Source organism: Epinephelus fuscoguttatus, linkage group LG4 (assembly GCF_011397635.1).
Source record: "Epinephelus fuscoguttatus linkage group LG4, E.fuscoguttatus.final_Chr_v1".
NCBI classification, from domain to species: Eukaryota; Metazoa; Chordata; class Actinopteri; order Perciformes; family Serranidae; genus Epinephelus; species Epinephelus fuscoguttatus.
The window spans coordinates 24,378,306-24,394,905 of record NC_064755.1 but is presented as its reverse complement, the minus strand read 5'-3'; the positions used below and the strand labels follow the sequence as shown (position 1 = coordinate 24,394,905).

The 16,600-nt window shown below is 40.9% G+C and overlaps 1 protein-coding gene across 3 annotated transcripts; it reads left to right on the top strand.

Annotated features, from left to right (window-relative positions):
* The first annotated feature begins 4,043 nt into the window (after positions 1–4,043).
* nr2f2 (nuclear receptor subfamily 2, group F, member 2) lies at positions 4,044–14,650 on the top strand. 3 transcript variants are annotated; one of them, XM_049573088.1, is made up of 3 exons: positions 4,044–7,288; positions 11,734–12,261; positions 14,350–14,650. In XM_049573088.1, exons 1-3 carry the CDS (start codon positions 7,252–7,254, stop codon positions 14,622–14,624), a joined length of 840 nt encoding a protein of 279 aa, XP_049429045.1. In that variant the 5' UTR covers positions 4,044–7,251; the 3' UTR covers positions 14,625–14,650. The 3 variants fall into 3 exon arrangements, with proteins under 3 accessions (XP_049429045.1, XP_049429043.1, XP_049429044.1); XM_049573086.1 differs by lacking the exon at positions 4,044–7,288 and adding an exon at positions 9,417–10,673 and having other exon boundaries at positions 11,716–12,261; XM_049573087.1 differs by lacking the exon at positions 4,044–7,288 and adding an exon at positions 9,425–10,673.
* The last annotated feature ends 1,950 nt before the right edge of the window (positions 14,651–16,600 follow it).

The window sequence follows — 16,600 nt, the reverse complement described above, 5'->3', positions numbered from 1 at the left end:
CAGTAGGTGAGTCACTGTGTGGGTGTATCTACTGTACATACAGTGTATACCAAAGTGCACGTGTCAGTGAATACAAACATGCAACACGTGAACAAAGTGCATGCCTGATCAATATGTTAACATTAATTATGTTAAGTATGATTATTTTTAATGTTAAGATCAAACTGAACACATAGTTTTAATATGCTTACTGTATTTTCCAAAGCAAACTATATCATAGTAAACTGAGGAGTAACACAGCTGCTGCTGCTGCTGCTGCTGCTGCTGCTGCTGCAGGGCACAGTGCACTGCACTAACCTGCAGTATCAACCTAACACCAAATTAGACTAAATGGACAAACCATTAGATTGCCTAGTCTTTTCATACGCTTCCTTAATGAGGTAAATCCATTAAAAAACATGTTTCCTTATTAAAAGACGGCACTTTCATATAAAACGAGGTGTGAGAGTAAGAGAGGAATTTTAAAGCCATGAGAGGACTGAAATGTGGATTGCTCACCATGTATCCACCACCTCAGCACCAGTACGCCGCTGCCCCGAGCCTCTCTTTACTAAAAATAATCATTTAATTGGCATCAACTGAAGATTTGTGTTGTTTTTTCTCCCCTTCTGATATTTTCCCTTTGCAAGCCAGATGAGGCTTCTCAACTTCAGACAGCACGAGACATGTGTGGCCACCCTCTTTTTGACGATTTTTGCCAAAGGGCACATACTCCTGTGCCAGCTGTTGTCATGGAAATTACACCAGTTTATAGCTTTTTTTTTAGTACAAAGACAGTGGTGATCATCCAGTAGGTCTTCCCTTGCTAGTGTTTACACTTAGCTAATAAGTTCATTTTTGTTCTTTGTTTGCCTTAATGCCTTCCAGTTTGTCTTTGCCAGATGCCATGGTTGCACAGACAGCGCTCCGCAGCCACCATTATTGTTTACAGCTCTGTTACGCCTGTCGATTGATCCACAAACAGATGTAATTCTTTGAATGTGACTCACCAGAGCTAAATCAGCCACAAGTGTTTTCTGTGGGTTCACATTTTTTAATTGCCTTGGGTGTCGATGGCCTGTCTTCCAAATTGGCATTTCTTCTTTTTTGTGTTTTAGTGTGTGCAGAACCTGTTGAACAACGGGTTCAGCTTATATCACAAATATATGCCACTGTGCAGGCTCTTAATGAAATGTGCAGGGTGACTGCGTGAGGAGTTTATTGCTGCTTAAATCCAACAAAATATGCTGCCATTGCACTTAAACAGCACTGATGCTGTGTGTGACAAGAAGTGGAGAAAACAAACAGGTTTACTGTATGAGCATTTTATATTTTTGTGAATTTTCACCTTGATAACGAGCACAGTGGCGTGTATCTAAATAATAAATCATCACAACCTGGGCCTGCCACCTTATTCAAAAGTCTGATAATTAAAGCCATGACTTGTCGGGTCAAGGAGCCATCTTGGAAGAAAATTATGTCTTTATCTATTTATTCAGTCTCATGCCCATGTTGTTACTGTTCTTATGTGACAGAGGGAGGCGGTATGCACACATGCCCAGGTGTGTTATTGTGTTGCCAGGGAGGAGGGTCGGTTACACCTCCTCTTAATGTCTTTACATTAAACCAACATGGATCCCTTATTGATGGAAACCAAAGGCTGTGGCTGCTTTAAGCTGCAGTGATGTGAAGAGCAGCTTCAAAGACGATGATATAGAGTCACACTTTATGGGAAAAAAATGTGCATAGATATTCACTTTTAAGTCAGCTTCACATTACAGCAGTGCAGCATTTTATTTTGACAGCTCACTACGGCACAGCCTTGAATACTTATTCCTTGTGTGGTCTTTGTTGACCTCTGCACTGGTGTGACACCACACAAAGTACGCAGTTACCATCCTGATTTGCTTTAACATACATGGATAACATTTTCAAATTTGGTGATAGAATAATCTGCTATAGCTGCACAATTTTAGAGACTAAATAGATTAAAATTGACTGCATTGTTTATGAGGTGTTGCATGATATACTGTAAGATTTAAGTGTTGGTGAGTGTACACTTAATAAACATAGTAAAATATGACACACAAACAGACAAAAGGTTTATATAAGTTTACAATGATTGCCTTACTGACTAGTTTATTAGCAGGACTCATAAACTGGTACATTACAAATAAACACTGGTCACTCCTGCATGTATCTGAGAGCACATTAAGTCATGTCTTCCTCTAACCTCTGGGCACTATCACATGTCCACAAATCCCCTCTCAATTTATTGTCAGCGGTGCAAGTCTAAGATTTGACTCTGATGACATCATCCTGGGAGTATTGACTCTGGTGGTGTGAGCTCTACAAGCAGCTCCTGCGTATCCTCATATGAAAAGTAACCAGGATCCTGTGAATAAGTAATTCCTTTTTTTTTTTTAAATGGCTTTTCCCCCTTGAGGTCATCCTCGCACCAAGAAAATCTTCCCCTTTTTCATTGGGAGTCATTGCAGGTCTTATCAAACCCCATTCCCTTTTTATTCCCTCCATCACTTCACAAGGACCATTGATCACATGTGGATTTGTGTGATTGAAACCCCCTCCCCCCAAATGGCAATATTTGCTACGTTCCATTCACAAATGTTGAACCAGTACCTGCGGAAGTGGAGGTGTAGTTAATGTCGTCAATATTCACAGGCTGCTGGTTTCGTTGGTGGTTGTGCAGATTATGTCTGCAGCACTTTCACAGAGAGATGCATTCTCGTGTTAAACATTTCAGCTTGATTGATTTCTCAGCCTGCAGTCTTTAGGCTTGGGAGTGGTGGAAGTGCCTGATATAATGTGTTACTGTTGTTAATTTTAGTGTTAACTACAGCTATGTTTCCATCTCAGGAAATGTGAGTATCGTACTCTTAACAACCTCTCCACAAATTTTCACATTTCCACCGCAGAAAGATGCTATCATCACACAGTGCAGACTGTCACGTTCTTATTTGCAAAGGGGTTTTCCTAAATCCAGTGTAATTTTTTTTATATATATATCTAGATATCCTGCAGAAACAGTGAAGCCAAAGTCTGACTTATATAGAGAATGATTTAACAAAGTGTTCCCAACCTATCATTACAGATCTGCATGTCTCATACAGTTGAAACAGTACTTCCAGTGAAAGACAGAAAGCTTTATTTACACACTTACAGTCAACTGTAAAACTGGAAAATACATCTATTCTTGAAATGCAAGTGTACAACATAGGTGCTGTATAATGAAAATCAGTTAAAACACAGCTCATGTGATGTTTTAACACTTTATTAGTCATAGATGTGGCAGGTGTGACACTGCAAATTGCAATTATACACAGCACATAAGAAACGCAGCTACGGTTTGAAGTTTACCAACATGGAATTATGAGTTTATCCAACGCTGTTTGAAGTGTTTCCTCCTCGCACTACAAACCATGTACGTCTTAAATGGAAATTAACACATGAAAATCACAAAACGGAGAGATATGAGGTGTTCACATGATGATGGCAGTTTGATATAATTGGTAAATCTAATGATAATTAGACACTTGTGATCGCTACAGAAAGTGTGGCTGCCATTTTAACTTGTGATTAGTTATAGGTGAAATTTAAGAAAATAAAGCACACAGTTGAACATTTTATAGCTGTAATAGAAAGCTGAAGCTGCAGTAAGCCTCCTCTACATCCGTTTGTGTAATTCTTACATATCCCACACTGCTACCACATTACACCTTGAGTTACAGTAATTCAATACACCGTCTGCTGCCTTTGGGGCCACATGTGAACCGTGTCTGGCTCAGGACTGAATGCTGCCACAGCTTTCTCTCTTGTGTCTTCTCCCAAACTTTTTTCACTGTCTGAGTACATGAAAAAAAAAAAGTGTGAGGCGAGTGGACTGCCCACTCTCCCTCTTTTAAAAAGAAAAGGGAGGGTAGGTCACACTCAAAGAGACACATCTCACAAGTGCCCGTTACAACCGCAGTCTTGTCCTGCCGGTCGCTGTGCAGCTCCACTGGGACAGATGGGGTTTAAGCTGCTTTGCCGAAGGGTACTTCAGCAGTAGTTCCTGAGGGTTAGAGAGCACTTATCACACAATTCCCCACACCCAGACTTTCCCAGCGAGTCCTTGGAGTTAAACCATTGACCTTCTGGTCACTGCTACTACAATGCTGCTGCTGCCTCAAGTAATGATCACGCATGCTCCATCAGTGCAGTCTTTAGCAGCCAAAACAACACATCATTTACCATTTCTCATCTCATCTCTCCATTCTACACTTCTGATCACTTTAACAGCCGCAATTCAGACAACCAGCATTTACAAATACATTAAGAGCATGCTGGCAGTCAGCCTAAAGAGTGATCATTGAGACAAATTGATCCCTATCTGTTTAAATTGGCACTATAATCTATCATTGGCAAATTGAACACAGTGAGCTATCTGGGATCTATTGCCTTTTTAGATAGCGGCCCTTGGGGCATGCAGACAGAGAGAAAGTGATCTACGCCACTGAATGAACTCTTTATGTCTCATCTCAGACATGTATGTCTGCTTACACTGAAGCATACAAAGATAAATGTTATACACCTTTTTCCTCATAAATGCCTCCATATAACTTACATGTGCATGCATACAGTCAAAACGCATACATACACACACCATATCTACAATGAGGGGGTGTTAATTGTGATAATGGAATGCAATTTTCTGTAATTACATATTATTAAGAAGCCAAAAAGACCAAAACATAATTTAAAGGACAAGTTTTGTCATTAAAGTCTGTAAAAGCTTAAGAGTCACCTCTGCAAGCACGGAGAAAGAAGGTAAGGTGAATTAAAACACACTATATGCTGTAAGAATTGCACACATATATATAAAAAATTATCTCAAAATATCCCTACTCTTGAGTTCATTATTTTATGCCCACACAATTATGAAATCTTTTATAAAATTAAAATTTTAATACTAAAATATAGACGATTTAGCTCACGTTTTGCTTATATTTCTTCCCAAAGTAACTTCTTGAAACTTTAATTATGTCAGCAAATATTCTTCACCTAAATGAAGCCAAATGTGCACGCACACATTTGGCTAATTGGCCTTTTTTCCCCCTTTTTTATTTATTATTTTTGCATATAAGCAACATAAAAAACAAGCTGTGCTATAAAGAGACAAGAGACAGTCCTTACCAGAGGGCACTGATTGATATTATGCAATGCAGCAGATAAAACTGACATATGGGGCACAGCCACCATCAATCAAGTGATCTTTATCAAGCAGGAAACAAACCATATTTGGCTGCTAAAGAGACTTCTGAATATTAAAAGTTGCTGAAACCTGTTGCCTGTTAACAAGTAAACCATCTTTTGTGTTATGTGAAATTAATTCCTGCGTTTTTAATATTTTATGTTAATTTAAATTGAGTCAATTATCGAGACTGTTTCTCACCCTTTTTTAAAAAATATTTAAGTGGGACAATTTATTTTCTGTCCTGATTCCACTGTCATCTAATTCAATCAGACTCTTGAAGTTGATTTGCCTGGTTAACATTTGCTCCTGCGTGGGTCTGCAGGGGTTAATCAGGCCGGGAACTTGGAGACCTCCGGGTCAGTATCCCCCCTATCTTCCATGAAGGACTTGGTGACGGCAGAGATGAGATTAAAGTCAACTTTCATCCCAGTTTTTGACTTTTTACGCAAGTGTGAGAGAGATGTCTTGCCATCAGAGGAACCATCATTTTCTTGACTTTATCTATGCAAATGATTTTTAAAAGAATTTAAATTATTATAATTTTTTTAACCCTACTCACGCCGATAGCTGCATAGTTGTCGCCTATAATCTGTTGCCTCTACCCCTGTTTTGACCAGTGCGCGCGTCCTGCCATATAAGAAGAATTACCAATCGCAGTGCACGTGTCAGTTTTAACCTGATACATGAGTGAAAGCTTTCTCTTTGCACGCCCGTAAATCTCAACTATTATCTACTCACTATCGATTAATTTAACTGCACTTATCCCAATCAGCACATCTCCACTCCTGTGTTCCAGAGCGTGTGCTTTGTTTTACTAACAATAATAAAGTGATTTAGTCCTTTCTCCCAGCCGGTGCATGGGAAATCGTTAAAGATCCAGCTATTTGTGTGTGATCAGTAAATATTTAGTGCAGGCGACATCCTCTGTCTCGTCTTAATCGATACTGCTCCCGTTGGGCAGCGCTATTGTTGTGCGCACGCAGGCTTGCTGAGCATATAGTGCTTTTATCCTCTGCTTGAAGGGGAGAACAACTACTAATCACACAGAGGAAACTTTTAAACCCGGGAAATAAAAAACTGCAGCACAAGACTTTCGGAGGGGAGGGGGGTGTTTAATAGCAAATCAATTGTGTTGGTGTGGAAATGTTTAAAAAAAAAAAAAAAAAAAGGTGTTCAATTTTTCAACCCAGTATAGATTTACGCGAGGTTAATTGAGGCTATTATCATTTCATTATATAGGCCTGTGTATTCTCTGCGTAATGTATAATTGCTGGAGGTGTAGCTGTGAAAAAAGAGAGGTATGTTGTTATTTATTTACACGCTTGTGTCTTTATTTTGTATAATGTAGATGCACCAATTTTACATTATAATTATTAATATTAATTAAAGCCAATTAATGATGATAATGATTATAATAATATCACAATAGTCACTGGTGTTTTAGTTGGTGGGTGGTTATTTGAAAATTAAAATTAAAATCAAGCCAGATTTTAATTGCAGCTCTAATCACATGTCTTATTGCATCTTAAGTTGCAATCTCCATATAATTTGTAATATGCAGAATGTCTCAATGCATTGCTCGCCACACTTAAAGACAGGTGTCTGTTCTGACTTCACCCCCTCCCTCTCTCCTCAGTTAGCCCACACAAAGCAGCGGCGTACGAGCGCGTTTTGGCCATATTACTGTAGGAGAGAAAAGGCGCACAGGATCTCTGCTTTGCTGTGAAAGCCTACTTGTCATTTCCAGAGGCAAGTCAAATGATATTCAGCTCGGGAAGACACCTTCAACGTTATATTTCCAAACTGCTCGCTCAACAGCAACACATTGACGTGAATCAGTTGGGTTTGTTCCGGCTCTCCAAAGTTTTCGCATGATCAGACATTTGCAAATTTTCCAATAAACAGCGTGCCTTTTTTGTGTTTGATCCCGGGTCTGTTGGAGAGGAAGCTTTGCCAGTTTCATTCTGAGCACTGTGTCGAAAAAGAGAAGACAAAATATATTCTGAATAAGAGAGAAGATGCATCCCGCTACGGACGAAGCAACATATGCATTTGGTAGGTCTGTTACTATAAGAATACAGCCTCCTGCCTCTCTATCACTATCAAATAACTTTATGAATGGGTATTTGTGAAGTGGTTGGGCTTATTGTGAGCATCATATAAATTAACACTTGGATAATAGACGCGAAAATGCCTAACAGAGTCGCCCGTGTGCAATGCGCACTGGAAACATCGTATATGTTCGCTACTATATGCTCTGTCTGCAGCAGTACATGTTTTTTATTTCAACACACGAGTCTACCCGCTTATTTTGACCACATTTAATTTAAAGCTGAGAAATAAAGCATCGCTACTTTTGCCGATTTTATCTGAATAAAGTGTGCAAAATGTATACTTACCATTTTGGAGCTGGCTCCTCGATAAATGGGTACCTTTTCGGAGTGTTATTTATTTACAGACTCTCCATTTTCACGGGGTTCTGTAAATAAAACCGACAAAATAGTCATGCAGACAAAATATAATCGGCTCATTTGTTTTAGAATAAAGACATAATTGGTCTAAATACCACCGCTGGGACTGCCTGAAGTGGCAAAAAGTAAATCCAACTTTGGCAACTCTCAAAGCTTTGCCGTCCAAGTCATGTAAAACAGAATTTAAACAAACAGTCATCAGTTTAAAATGGTGCTCGTTAGTTTGGTCGATGCGGGAGAAGAGACTGAAGCAGTTTCCGTGTCGGATGGCTCCTCTAAATTGAATCTTATTTGAAGCGAGAACTTCATACGCTAGGGGGCACCCATATACTGTAATACATCCTGGGACAATGCATGCTGCTGCTGCTGCTGCTGCTGCCTGTGCTGCTCTCTCTGTAGACTAACACACAGCCCAGGCTATAGGTTCATCTGTATGGCTCCGTGAAGTTTTTACCTGCAGTTCAACTCTGATAGCCCTGGGGGCATTAAGTAAACCAGTCTTTACCGCTGTTTAAATACAAGTCTGACAAAATATTAACCAGGTAGGCTGCAACTCTGAGCAGCCACTGACCCCGTTTTACATGCACGGCATCCTGCACTATGTTTGCCATCATCTCCCAAAAACTATACATTATCTTTACTATAATGCAACATCTGACAGCTATTATAAAACAGCTTTTACAGCGCTGTTTATCAGGACTTCACTTTCATCCTAACCTTAATGTGAAGGGCACGGCCTTTGACCCTTAGAGACGTTTTTAAATGTAGTCCCTTATTTACAGCTGTGGTCATTTCACGTTTTGACCACATAAAGAAGAAAAAAAAAAGCTCTGACTTTTGAGACCCAGATTTGGCCTCTCTGACCTGATGTGTTGGGGGGGGGGGTATTTGCGGCCGGGAGGGATTAGCAGGCTGCAGCGGGTGTCCAGATGATGTCAGTAGCCTATCATAACATTTTTATAAGAGGTGTGGATTGTGATGAATGGTACCTGGTGCGATTAGAAGCGCTAATAGGTGCAGTAGCCTGTGCAAATATAGGGAAGTTGGAGGAAAAATGAGGAAATGCAGGCGGCACGGTGTTATGAGTGTGACCCTTTTCCAGCATGTGGCTTTACTGTATGCATGTGCATCACTCAAATATGACCTCATGTGTTGTTTTATTTGCAATTATCCTAAATAATGGTAATTTTCATTTAGACTGTCATATTTTGTGCTTTATTTTTATTCCTGTGTGTTTGCTGGGTGGTGAATTCTGTGTGCACATACCTAAAGGATGAAGATTAGGGCACAATAGATTGACAGTTTTATAGTAATGAGCACAGATCATGTCCAGAAGGTGCACCTGTGTCTCGAGGAGATCATCTCTGTGGATATTTCTGCTATAAGGCAATCCTTGGATATAAAAATTGTACTATGATTTTGTGTTTTCTTCATGCAATTGCTAAAGCTTTGCCGGGGAAATGTGAGTATATTCTATAGTCTGGGCGATTTGAGTGACTAGAAATGATTCCTCTTTCCGAAAATCGTCTCTTTTTAGGACCAAGCGGCCCTCTCGACCTCCATGCTGGCTCTGGCAAGGTACCAAGTAGCACAAGTGCCGACTAGCCAATGGGGTTCAGGGGGAGGTCCCTGAGCTCTGACCAGTCAAACACACTCTCCTTCCTTATATGGCAGCTGATCTCCATGGTAACGTGTGCTAAGTTGCAGCAGTCGTGTCAAAGTTCACTATATAGAGAGCTCAGTGAGCTGATCAGAGAGAAAGCATTCTGCCAGCCCGGCTCCTACCAATCGCAAATCACTTCCTAACCTCCGCCTTTTTAACATATTTGATCACTTTGATTCTCTACTCCTTTTTCCTATTATTTTTCAGTGCACGGAGGAGGTTTGTAGGTTGTGATCTTTGTTTTTTTGTTTTTTTGTTTTTTGGTGCTTTCGCTTTTTTTGGGGGAAGAGTTGTCTTCATATTCCAGGCTCTCCAAAAAAACATTGGCTTCAGCTGCGCGCTTGCTGGCGCTACCTCACAAGAAGAAAAGGAAGAAGACGCATTTTTTTTTACCCAGTTGGTGATTTTCTTCAAGACTTGTGCTGGAACTTGATAGTAGCTGCTACAGTGTGCTCACCAATTGTTTTCTGCTGCTGCAGGCACGGTCTCACCAACCCTGCTCCATCATTCACTGAATAGTCCATGCTACCTCGGTTGATTATTTTTAATATTTAGCCTACATTTCCCATTGATGGGTGTACTGGATGGCTGACTGTAAGCGCCCCTGGACTTGGCCTTTAAGCGCAAGGCAGCGACTCAGCTCGCCATCGCATCAGTTTTGAAAACGTGCTTCGCAACGTCTCCAAGAGCAATAAATCGACAGTTTTCGGGAGATTCTGAGTGGATTCAACGTAGGCTAGATTTGACATTTTGTGTGTCCGGCTGTTAATCACAGTTTACCGCGTTTCCTTGAGACATTCTCCACCGCGACACCAAAACGGCAGACAAAAAGTTTCTTTACGTTGACTGATAGATATGGCAATGGTAGTGTGGAGAGGCTCCCAGGACGATGTGGCTGACACCCAAGGCACCCTTTCCTCGCAAACCCAAGGAGGACTATCTCTTCCCACCCCTCAACCAGGCCAGTTGAATCTGACAGCCTCTCAGGTCGCCCCTCCGACCCCTCAGACTCCGGTCCAAGGACCCCCGAACAACACACAGTCCACGCCGACGAACCAGACGACGCAGCAGTCGGAGAAACAGCCACAGCACATTGAATGTGTGGTCTGTGGGGATAAATCCAGTGGCAAACACTATGGCCAGTTTACTTGCGAGGGGTGCAAAAGCTTCTTCAAACGGAGCGTACGACGGAACCTCACTTACACATGCCGTGCCAACAGGAATTGTCCAATCGACCAACACCACCGCAATCAGTGTCAGTACTGCCGCCTCAAAAAATGCCTCAAAGTCGGCATGAGACGGGAAGGTATTGGGACTTTTTGTTTTCTTATTCATGTGTGTGTTTGTGCTTTTAGGCTTTTCCAGACATGAAAACCATCCTATGTCGCCCCCATAGTCTGTGCTCTCTCCCGACTCTTCCCTCCCAGGCTGTGCGGCAGGAGCACGCCATGGAGCCGCTCTCTGCTGTGGTGGAGACGGGGCTCGCCGGATCTTCCTTTTAGCCGTTGTATTATAGTATGCAGCTCCAGCGCATTATAGCAATGCATTTCACAAATAAGATCCGAGCCCTGGCTATACGCTTGGGCTATCGAATTTATATTTAGATAAAGCCACGAGCCGTGGGGGATACATCTGTGCTGAATATGATACAATATAGCCTCCTGCGCTATTATGGCGAGTATCGAATTAAGAGATAGCGTGTTCAGGCTACATCTCCACATCTATCCCGCATGTCTTGTGCACTGTGTCTAAAGCTGGACATCGGAGGGAATTGTGCACACATAGCCTCGGTGTAGCCGTGAGAATTTATCTGAATATTAGTCGAAAATAGGCCCTGCATGTATGGTAAAACGAGATGAATTGCTAAGTAGGTTAAGGGTTAAACATGCAAGGTCTCCCTTGCCCTCTTTGTGTTCCTTCACAGCCAGCTCATGTTGCTGTTGCCGAATAACATCATTTTAAAGCTGGACATATGCATGTGTTGTGGTGTTTAAAGCGCACCTCTGCTGCTCCAGCACATGATTTGTCTCACCACAGCCTCATTGTTATCCATGCTTTATAAACTCCTATGCATTATCACAATGTGTGTGTGTGGGTGTGTGTGTGTGCGTGCGTGTGTGTATGTGTGTGTGTGTGTGTGTGTGTGTGTGTGTGTGTGTGTGTTATGATGTTACATGGCAAACATGCTGTGTGTCATTTATTTTCTTAAGGTGTAAGCTTTTTAATGAGTGGTCAGTTGAAATGTACAATATATGACAGCAGTGTGTGTGTGTGTGTATTGTGTGTGTCTGTGTGTTCACAGTGTTATTGTGTGATGATTTGTAGAATTCAGGCTTCAATATCTGTAGTTTCTCTTTTTACTGCAGCCGTGCAAAGGGGACGGGTGCCACCCACACAGCCACACCACGGTCAGTTCGCCTTGACAAATGGAGACCCACTGCACTGCCATTCCTACTTATCCGGATATATCTCTCTTCTGTTGAGAGCGGAGCCCTACCCGACGTCCCGGTATGGCAGTCAGTGCATGCAACCCAACAACATAATGGGCATCGAGAACATTTGTGAACTAGCAGCCAGGATGCTCTTCAGCGCCGTGGAGTGGGCCAGGAATATTCCCTTCTTTCCAGACCTTCAGATCACAGACCAGGTGGCTCTGCTGAGGTTGACGTGGAGTGAGTTATTTGTGCTCAACGCCGCGCAGTGCTCCATGCCCCTGCATGTGGCTCCTCTCCTGGCGGCGGCTGGCCTTCACGCCTCCCCCATGTCCGCGGACAGAGTGGTGGCCTTTATGGACCACATTAGGATCTTTCAAGAACAAGTGGAAAAGCTCAAAGCTTTGCACGTTGACTCTGCTGAATATAGCTGCTTAAAGGCAATTGTGCTCTTCACCACAGGTAAGACAATAGGCTGGCACACTCCAAGTTCAGTCTGTGTGTGTGAATGTCACTAACATGCTCACTGACATCAGCTAAATCAACGCTGACCTAAATATATCCACACTGGCTGTAGAGGTTGTTGCTTGTCTTAGATGACCCCCTTTGCTTAAACGTCCACCTATGCTGCCTTCATGGTCAAGGGCTTTCTCATAGGCTTCAGGCTGCTAAATTATAAAAGCACCTGATTAATCAGCTGATTTATCAGACACACACTCAGGGCTAATGTGGAGATAGTGGTATGACAAAGCAGGGGATTTATAAAAAATATTCTGACAACAAAACAGAGGAGAGTGGCTGAAATATTAAAACATAATCCCCAGTTTTGTTTTGTTTTTTTAAAAAAGCAATAACTTCACAATAATTACCCCAAGCATCACAACACACTTTTGGAGAATCCAGTAGCTTGCACATGCATTGCTACACTTTGATTTTTTTTTTTATTCCGCCATTTATCAATGTGTGTATACCCCACGTCTTGTTTGTAGGGAATGACAGATATAAATGATGTCAGGCTCCGAGGGGGAGGGGAATAGAAAAAAAAAGAAAAAGCAAGACAAGCCTAATGTCCCATTTGCACACAGTAAAAAGCAAAGCGCAGGTTCCAGCGATCTCGTGTCATTTAGGGGACAGACATGTCCGAGACAAAAGCATGCAGGGACCCAAATGCACAACCCTGTAATTGCAAATATGTCAGAATCAAACAGTATCGTGTGATATGGAGCAGTGACAGGAGGGGCGGCTTTAATTTTTATTTGCTGAAATATTCTCTGCGCCTTAGTAGGATCCAAGGCGTCTCTGGACTTGCTCCAGATCTAGGTCGTGACCCAAACTTCCCAGCTATTTTGTTACATTAGCTCCACCAAGCAAAGGGCGGGAAATAATATTAATAATAATTATAATAAAAGAAAAAAAATCAGCGTGGTAGAGATTTACAAGGTTTCACCGCATGTCTTTGAAATGATATCATACCTGCAAGCCATCAGCCTCTGTATTCCATGTAGCTGTAGCAGCTCACTATTGTTCTCCTGATGGTTTGTTAGCCTATTCACACACACAAGAAAAAAAATCACATTTCAGGTCATTGAATTTTATTATGAAGCCTTTATGGGGCCACGATGGCTTAATTTGTCTCCTCCATACCTGAGTCCCGGAGGCTCGAACATGAGCTGTGTGTTGTAGCTTGAATGACACGCCTTTGCTACTTTGGTGGTTTAGTTGTTGTCATGCATAAACTTTACAAACTTAACCAATGCGCGTACAAGCGTTTTTTGGCACATAATCAGCTGCCGCCCACATGCAGCAGCAGCATAGATAGTGATTATGCGTCTCTGGTGGTATAGTATGACGGCAACTCCGTAGGCTATGGGCCCTTTTTTCCAAGCTAAATCTCTGCTCACTAAAGGTCAGTAGGTCTCCCTGTCTTTCCCTCCCCCCCCTCTCCTGCTCTTCTTTTCCTCCTCGCTCTGCCTCTGACTGTGAAAGACAGGCCCATCTCAAACACAGTCTTTAGCTATGAATATGCTTAATTATTTAGTTCACTTTTAAGTGGCTTTATCGAGGGAAATAACCGAGGTTATGGTAGCGATAAAAAGGAGGAACACCGAATTCACACACTCACATTTTGCTTCTTGACACAGAGTTCAAGAGTTGCCTTTATTTCATCTGCATATTTATATATATTTAAATAAAATTATATTTAATTGTTAAAGCAAAAAAAACTTGTTATAATAATGCATTTTTTTAATTGTGGTGTGGTGATTATTCGCCAAGCGCATTCCTATTATTGAATTATTCTCACACACTGAAAAATATCTGCACTATTTATTTATGTAAACAAGCCTCCAGGCATTTAAACTCCACTTTTACATATAATGGCATGAGAATAATTTCCTAAAATAATTGCTTTTTTTCCCAAATGTGACAGGCTATCAATTTCCGCCACTATATATCACCACAGTGGGGGAAAGAAAAAAAAAAACTGCTCGTGAGAGAAACACTTTAGGGTTACACTTTATTAATGTTTATTTGCTTTCCCCCCCTTCCCAGATGCTTGTGGCCTCTCAGATGTGGCCCATGTGGAAAGTTTGCAGGAGAAGTCCCAGTGCGCCCTGGAGGAATATGTCCGGAGCCAGTATCCCAACCAGCCAACACGGTTTGGGAAGTTGTTACTCCGCTTGCCTTCCCTCCGCACAGTCTCTTCCTCGGTCATAGAACAATTATTTTTCGTCCGATTGGTAGGTAAAACCCCAATTGAAACTCTCATCAGGGATATGTTGCTTTCGGGGAGCAGTTTTAACTGGCCTTACATGTCAATTCAGTAAACCAAGAAGGAGACGAACAAACAAAAGGTGGGGTTGGGGTGGGGGGGGAGGCTGCGAGACTACAATGATTATAGCTGCTTTTGTGGAAGGAATAAAAAACCCAACCGGCTGTTACACGGGGCTGGCTTTCATGAAGAAAGACATTGACGTAAATGACTGTGAATTCCCCCCCTACTCCAACAAAAAAAAAAAAAAAAAAAAAAAATTGAGACATCCACTGAACTTTCAAAATGGCAGATACAAGCTCCCAGTGTTCATGCAGAACAACCTGCTTCGATTCATTTTTTTTTTTAATGAAAGAAGAAAATGAGGACAAAAAAAGGAAAAGGGATTTTGTTGATCCTTATGGGGAAAAATTTAAGTATTAAGTGCATTTAAAAATGATAATTTGGGTAAAAGGAAAAAAAACTGGAGAAAGGGAAAAAAAACGTGATTTTTTTTTCTTTTCTCAAATGAACTTGTCCTGTGTCCATGTATAGCTGTGTTTTGTACTTTCTTTGTTCCTCCTTTCTGGTTCCAAACCGGCCTATGTGATTTCTGTAGTACAGGTGGTGTTAATTTTCTAAGACAATGATTTATTTTGAAAAAAGGTGTAAAAAAATAAAAAAACAAAATAAAAAAAAAAGTTCTAAAAAGAATTAAAACCACAGCAATAGGAGTATAGGCTTATAATCTAGGCTTAATGCTGCAAGCGCACTTATATTCTTTAGGATGACCAATACCATCATGGGAAAAGGGAGTTTTTTTACTTTCTTTCTTTCTTTCTTTCTTTCTTTTTTTTTTTTTTTTTTTTGGAGTTCATGTTCAACTTTATGACCCAGCGGAAACATTTTTAGCTCTTTATTAATATGAAGTTTAATTATTATTTTTTCCCAATTATTTGCCAAAAAAGTATTCCCCATTTTCATCCAGCTTTGAATATTTGGCATCACTTCCCCCCCAATTGGATACAATTTAAAAAAAAAAAATAAATAAATAAATAAATCCTACAAGTTGCTGTAGCTGCTGTAAGAAAAGTATTTGAGACAGGTTGCTCTTAATGCTTTATATGTGCATTTAAGGGGCACTGGAAGCATAACTGACTTGTGATTAAAAAAGATTCGGAGAGGTCAAGGGTCATAAAAGTTTGAAGCCTAGCCAGAGTAGTGTTTAATAGCAGTATTATTAAAGCGTCCCTGAAATGTCACCCTTTATTCACTTCAAGCATTAAGTGCCTGACAAGCATGATGTGATTCCTTATCAAAACGTTGTTAAAGTAGGCCTACAACATTTTGGGGGGAAACACGATTAGATTTTTGGAACTTCAGTCGTGTGTTTCACTTGGAAAACACTGATTAGAGGCAGTATTCTTGTAAATATAGGTCAATTCATTTCAACGAGTTTTTCCTTTATACAAAGTATATGTGATTAAGAAAAAATCTGTGGTTGCCATTATTTTTTTTCTCTCTCGGTAATACAACGTCTTCAAAATTGAGTGGCAGACTTAGCTAGTAGCACTGAAAGTTATGTTTTTAAATGTATATACATATTACTACAAATGTTTTCTTTTTCATGTATATTTAGACTGTGAATGCATGGCCACAGGTCGCTAACCTATTTTACCTTTGATATATAAATGTAAATGTTTTCTCTCTCTCTTTTTTGACTGTATAGATATAATCTGTGCATTCAGTACACTAGCCCTTGTATTTAAAGAAACAACAACAACAACAAAAAAAAGGAAAAGAAACGACGTTCATTATTAGGCTACAGACTTAAACAGGGTGAGCAGGTTTGGGAAAAAAGGAGTTGATATTTTAACTTTAGTGTTATTGCTCCTTTGGTCTTTGACAGGTGCCGTGGTGTGCGTGAGCGTGTGTGCGCGCGTGTGTGCGTGCGTGTGTGTGTGTGTGCGTGTGTATGTGTATTTGGAAGCTAGCAATTTTGTCCTTGTTTTGAGGCTTTTCTTCGCCACACACAAAAAAGAAACACCATGT

Bases quoted from the DNA above. Each gene is read 5' to 3' on its own strand.
- nr2f2 (XM_049573086.1), top strand. From the start codon at position 10,223: ATGGCAATGGTAGTGTGGAGAGGCTCCCAGGACGATGTGGCTGACACC. The intron at 10,674-11,715 runs GTATTGGGACTT...CAATATCTGTAG, and splicing joins AGTCGGCATGAGACGGGAAG to TTTCTCTTTTTACTGCAGCC. The intron at 12,262-14,349 runs GTAAGACAATAG...CCCCCTTCCCAG, and splicing joins AATTGTGCTCTTCACCACAG to ATGCTTGTGGCCTCTCAGAT.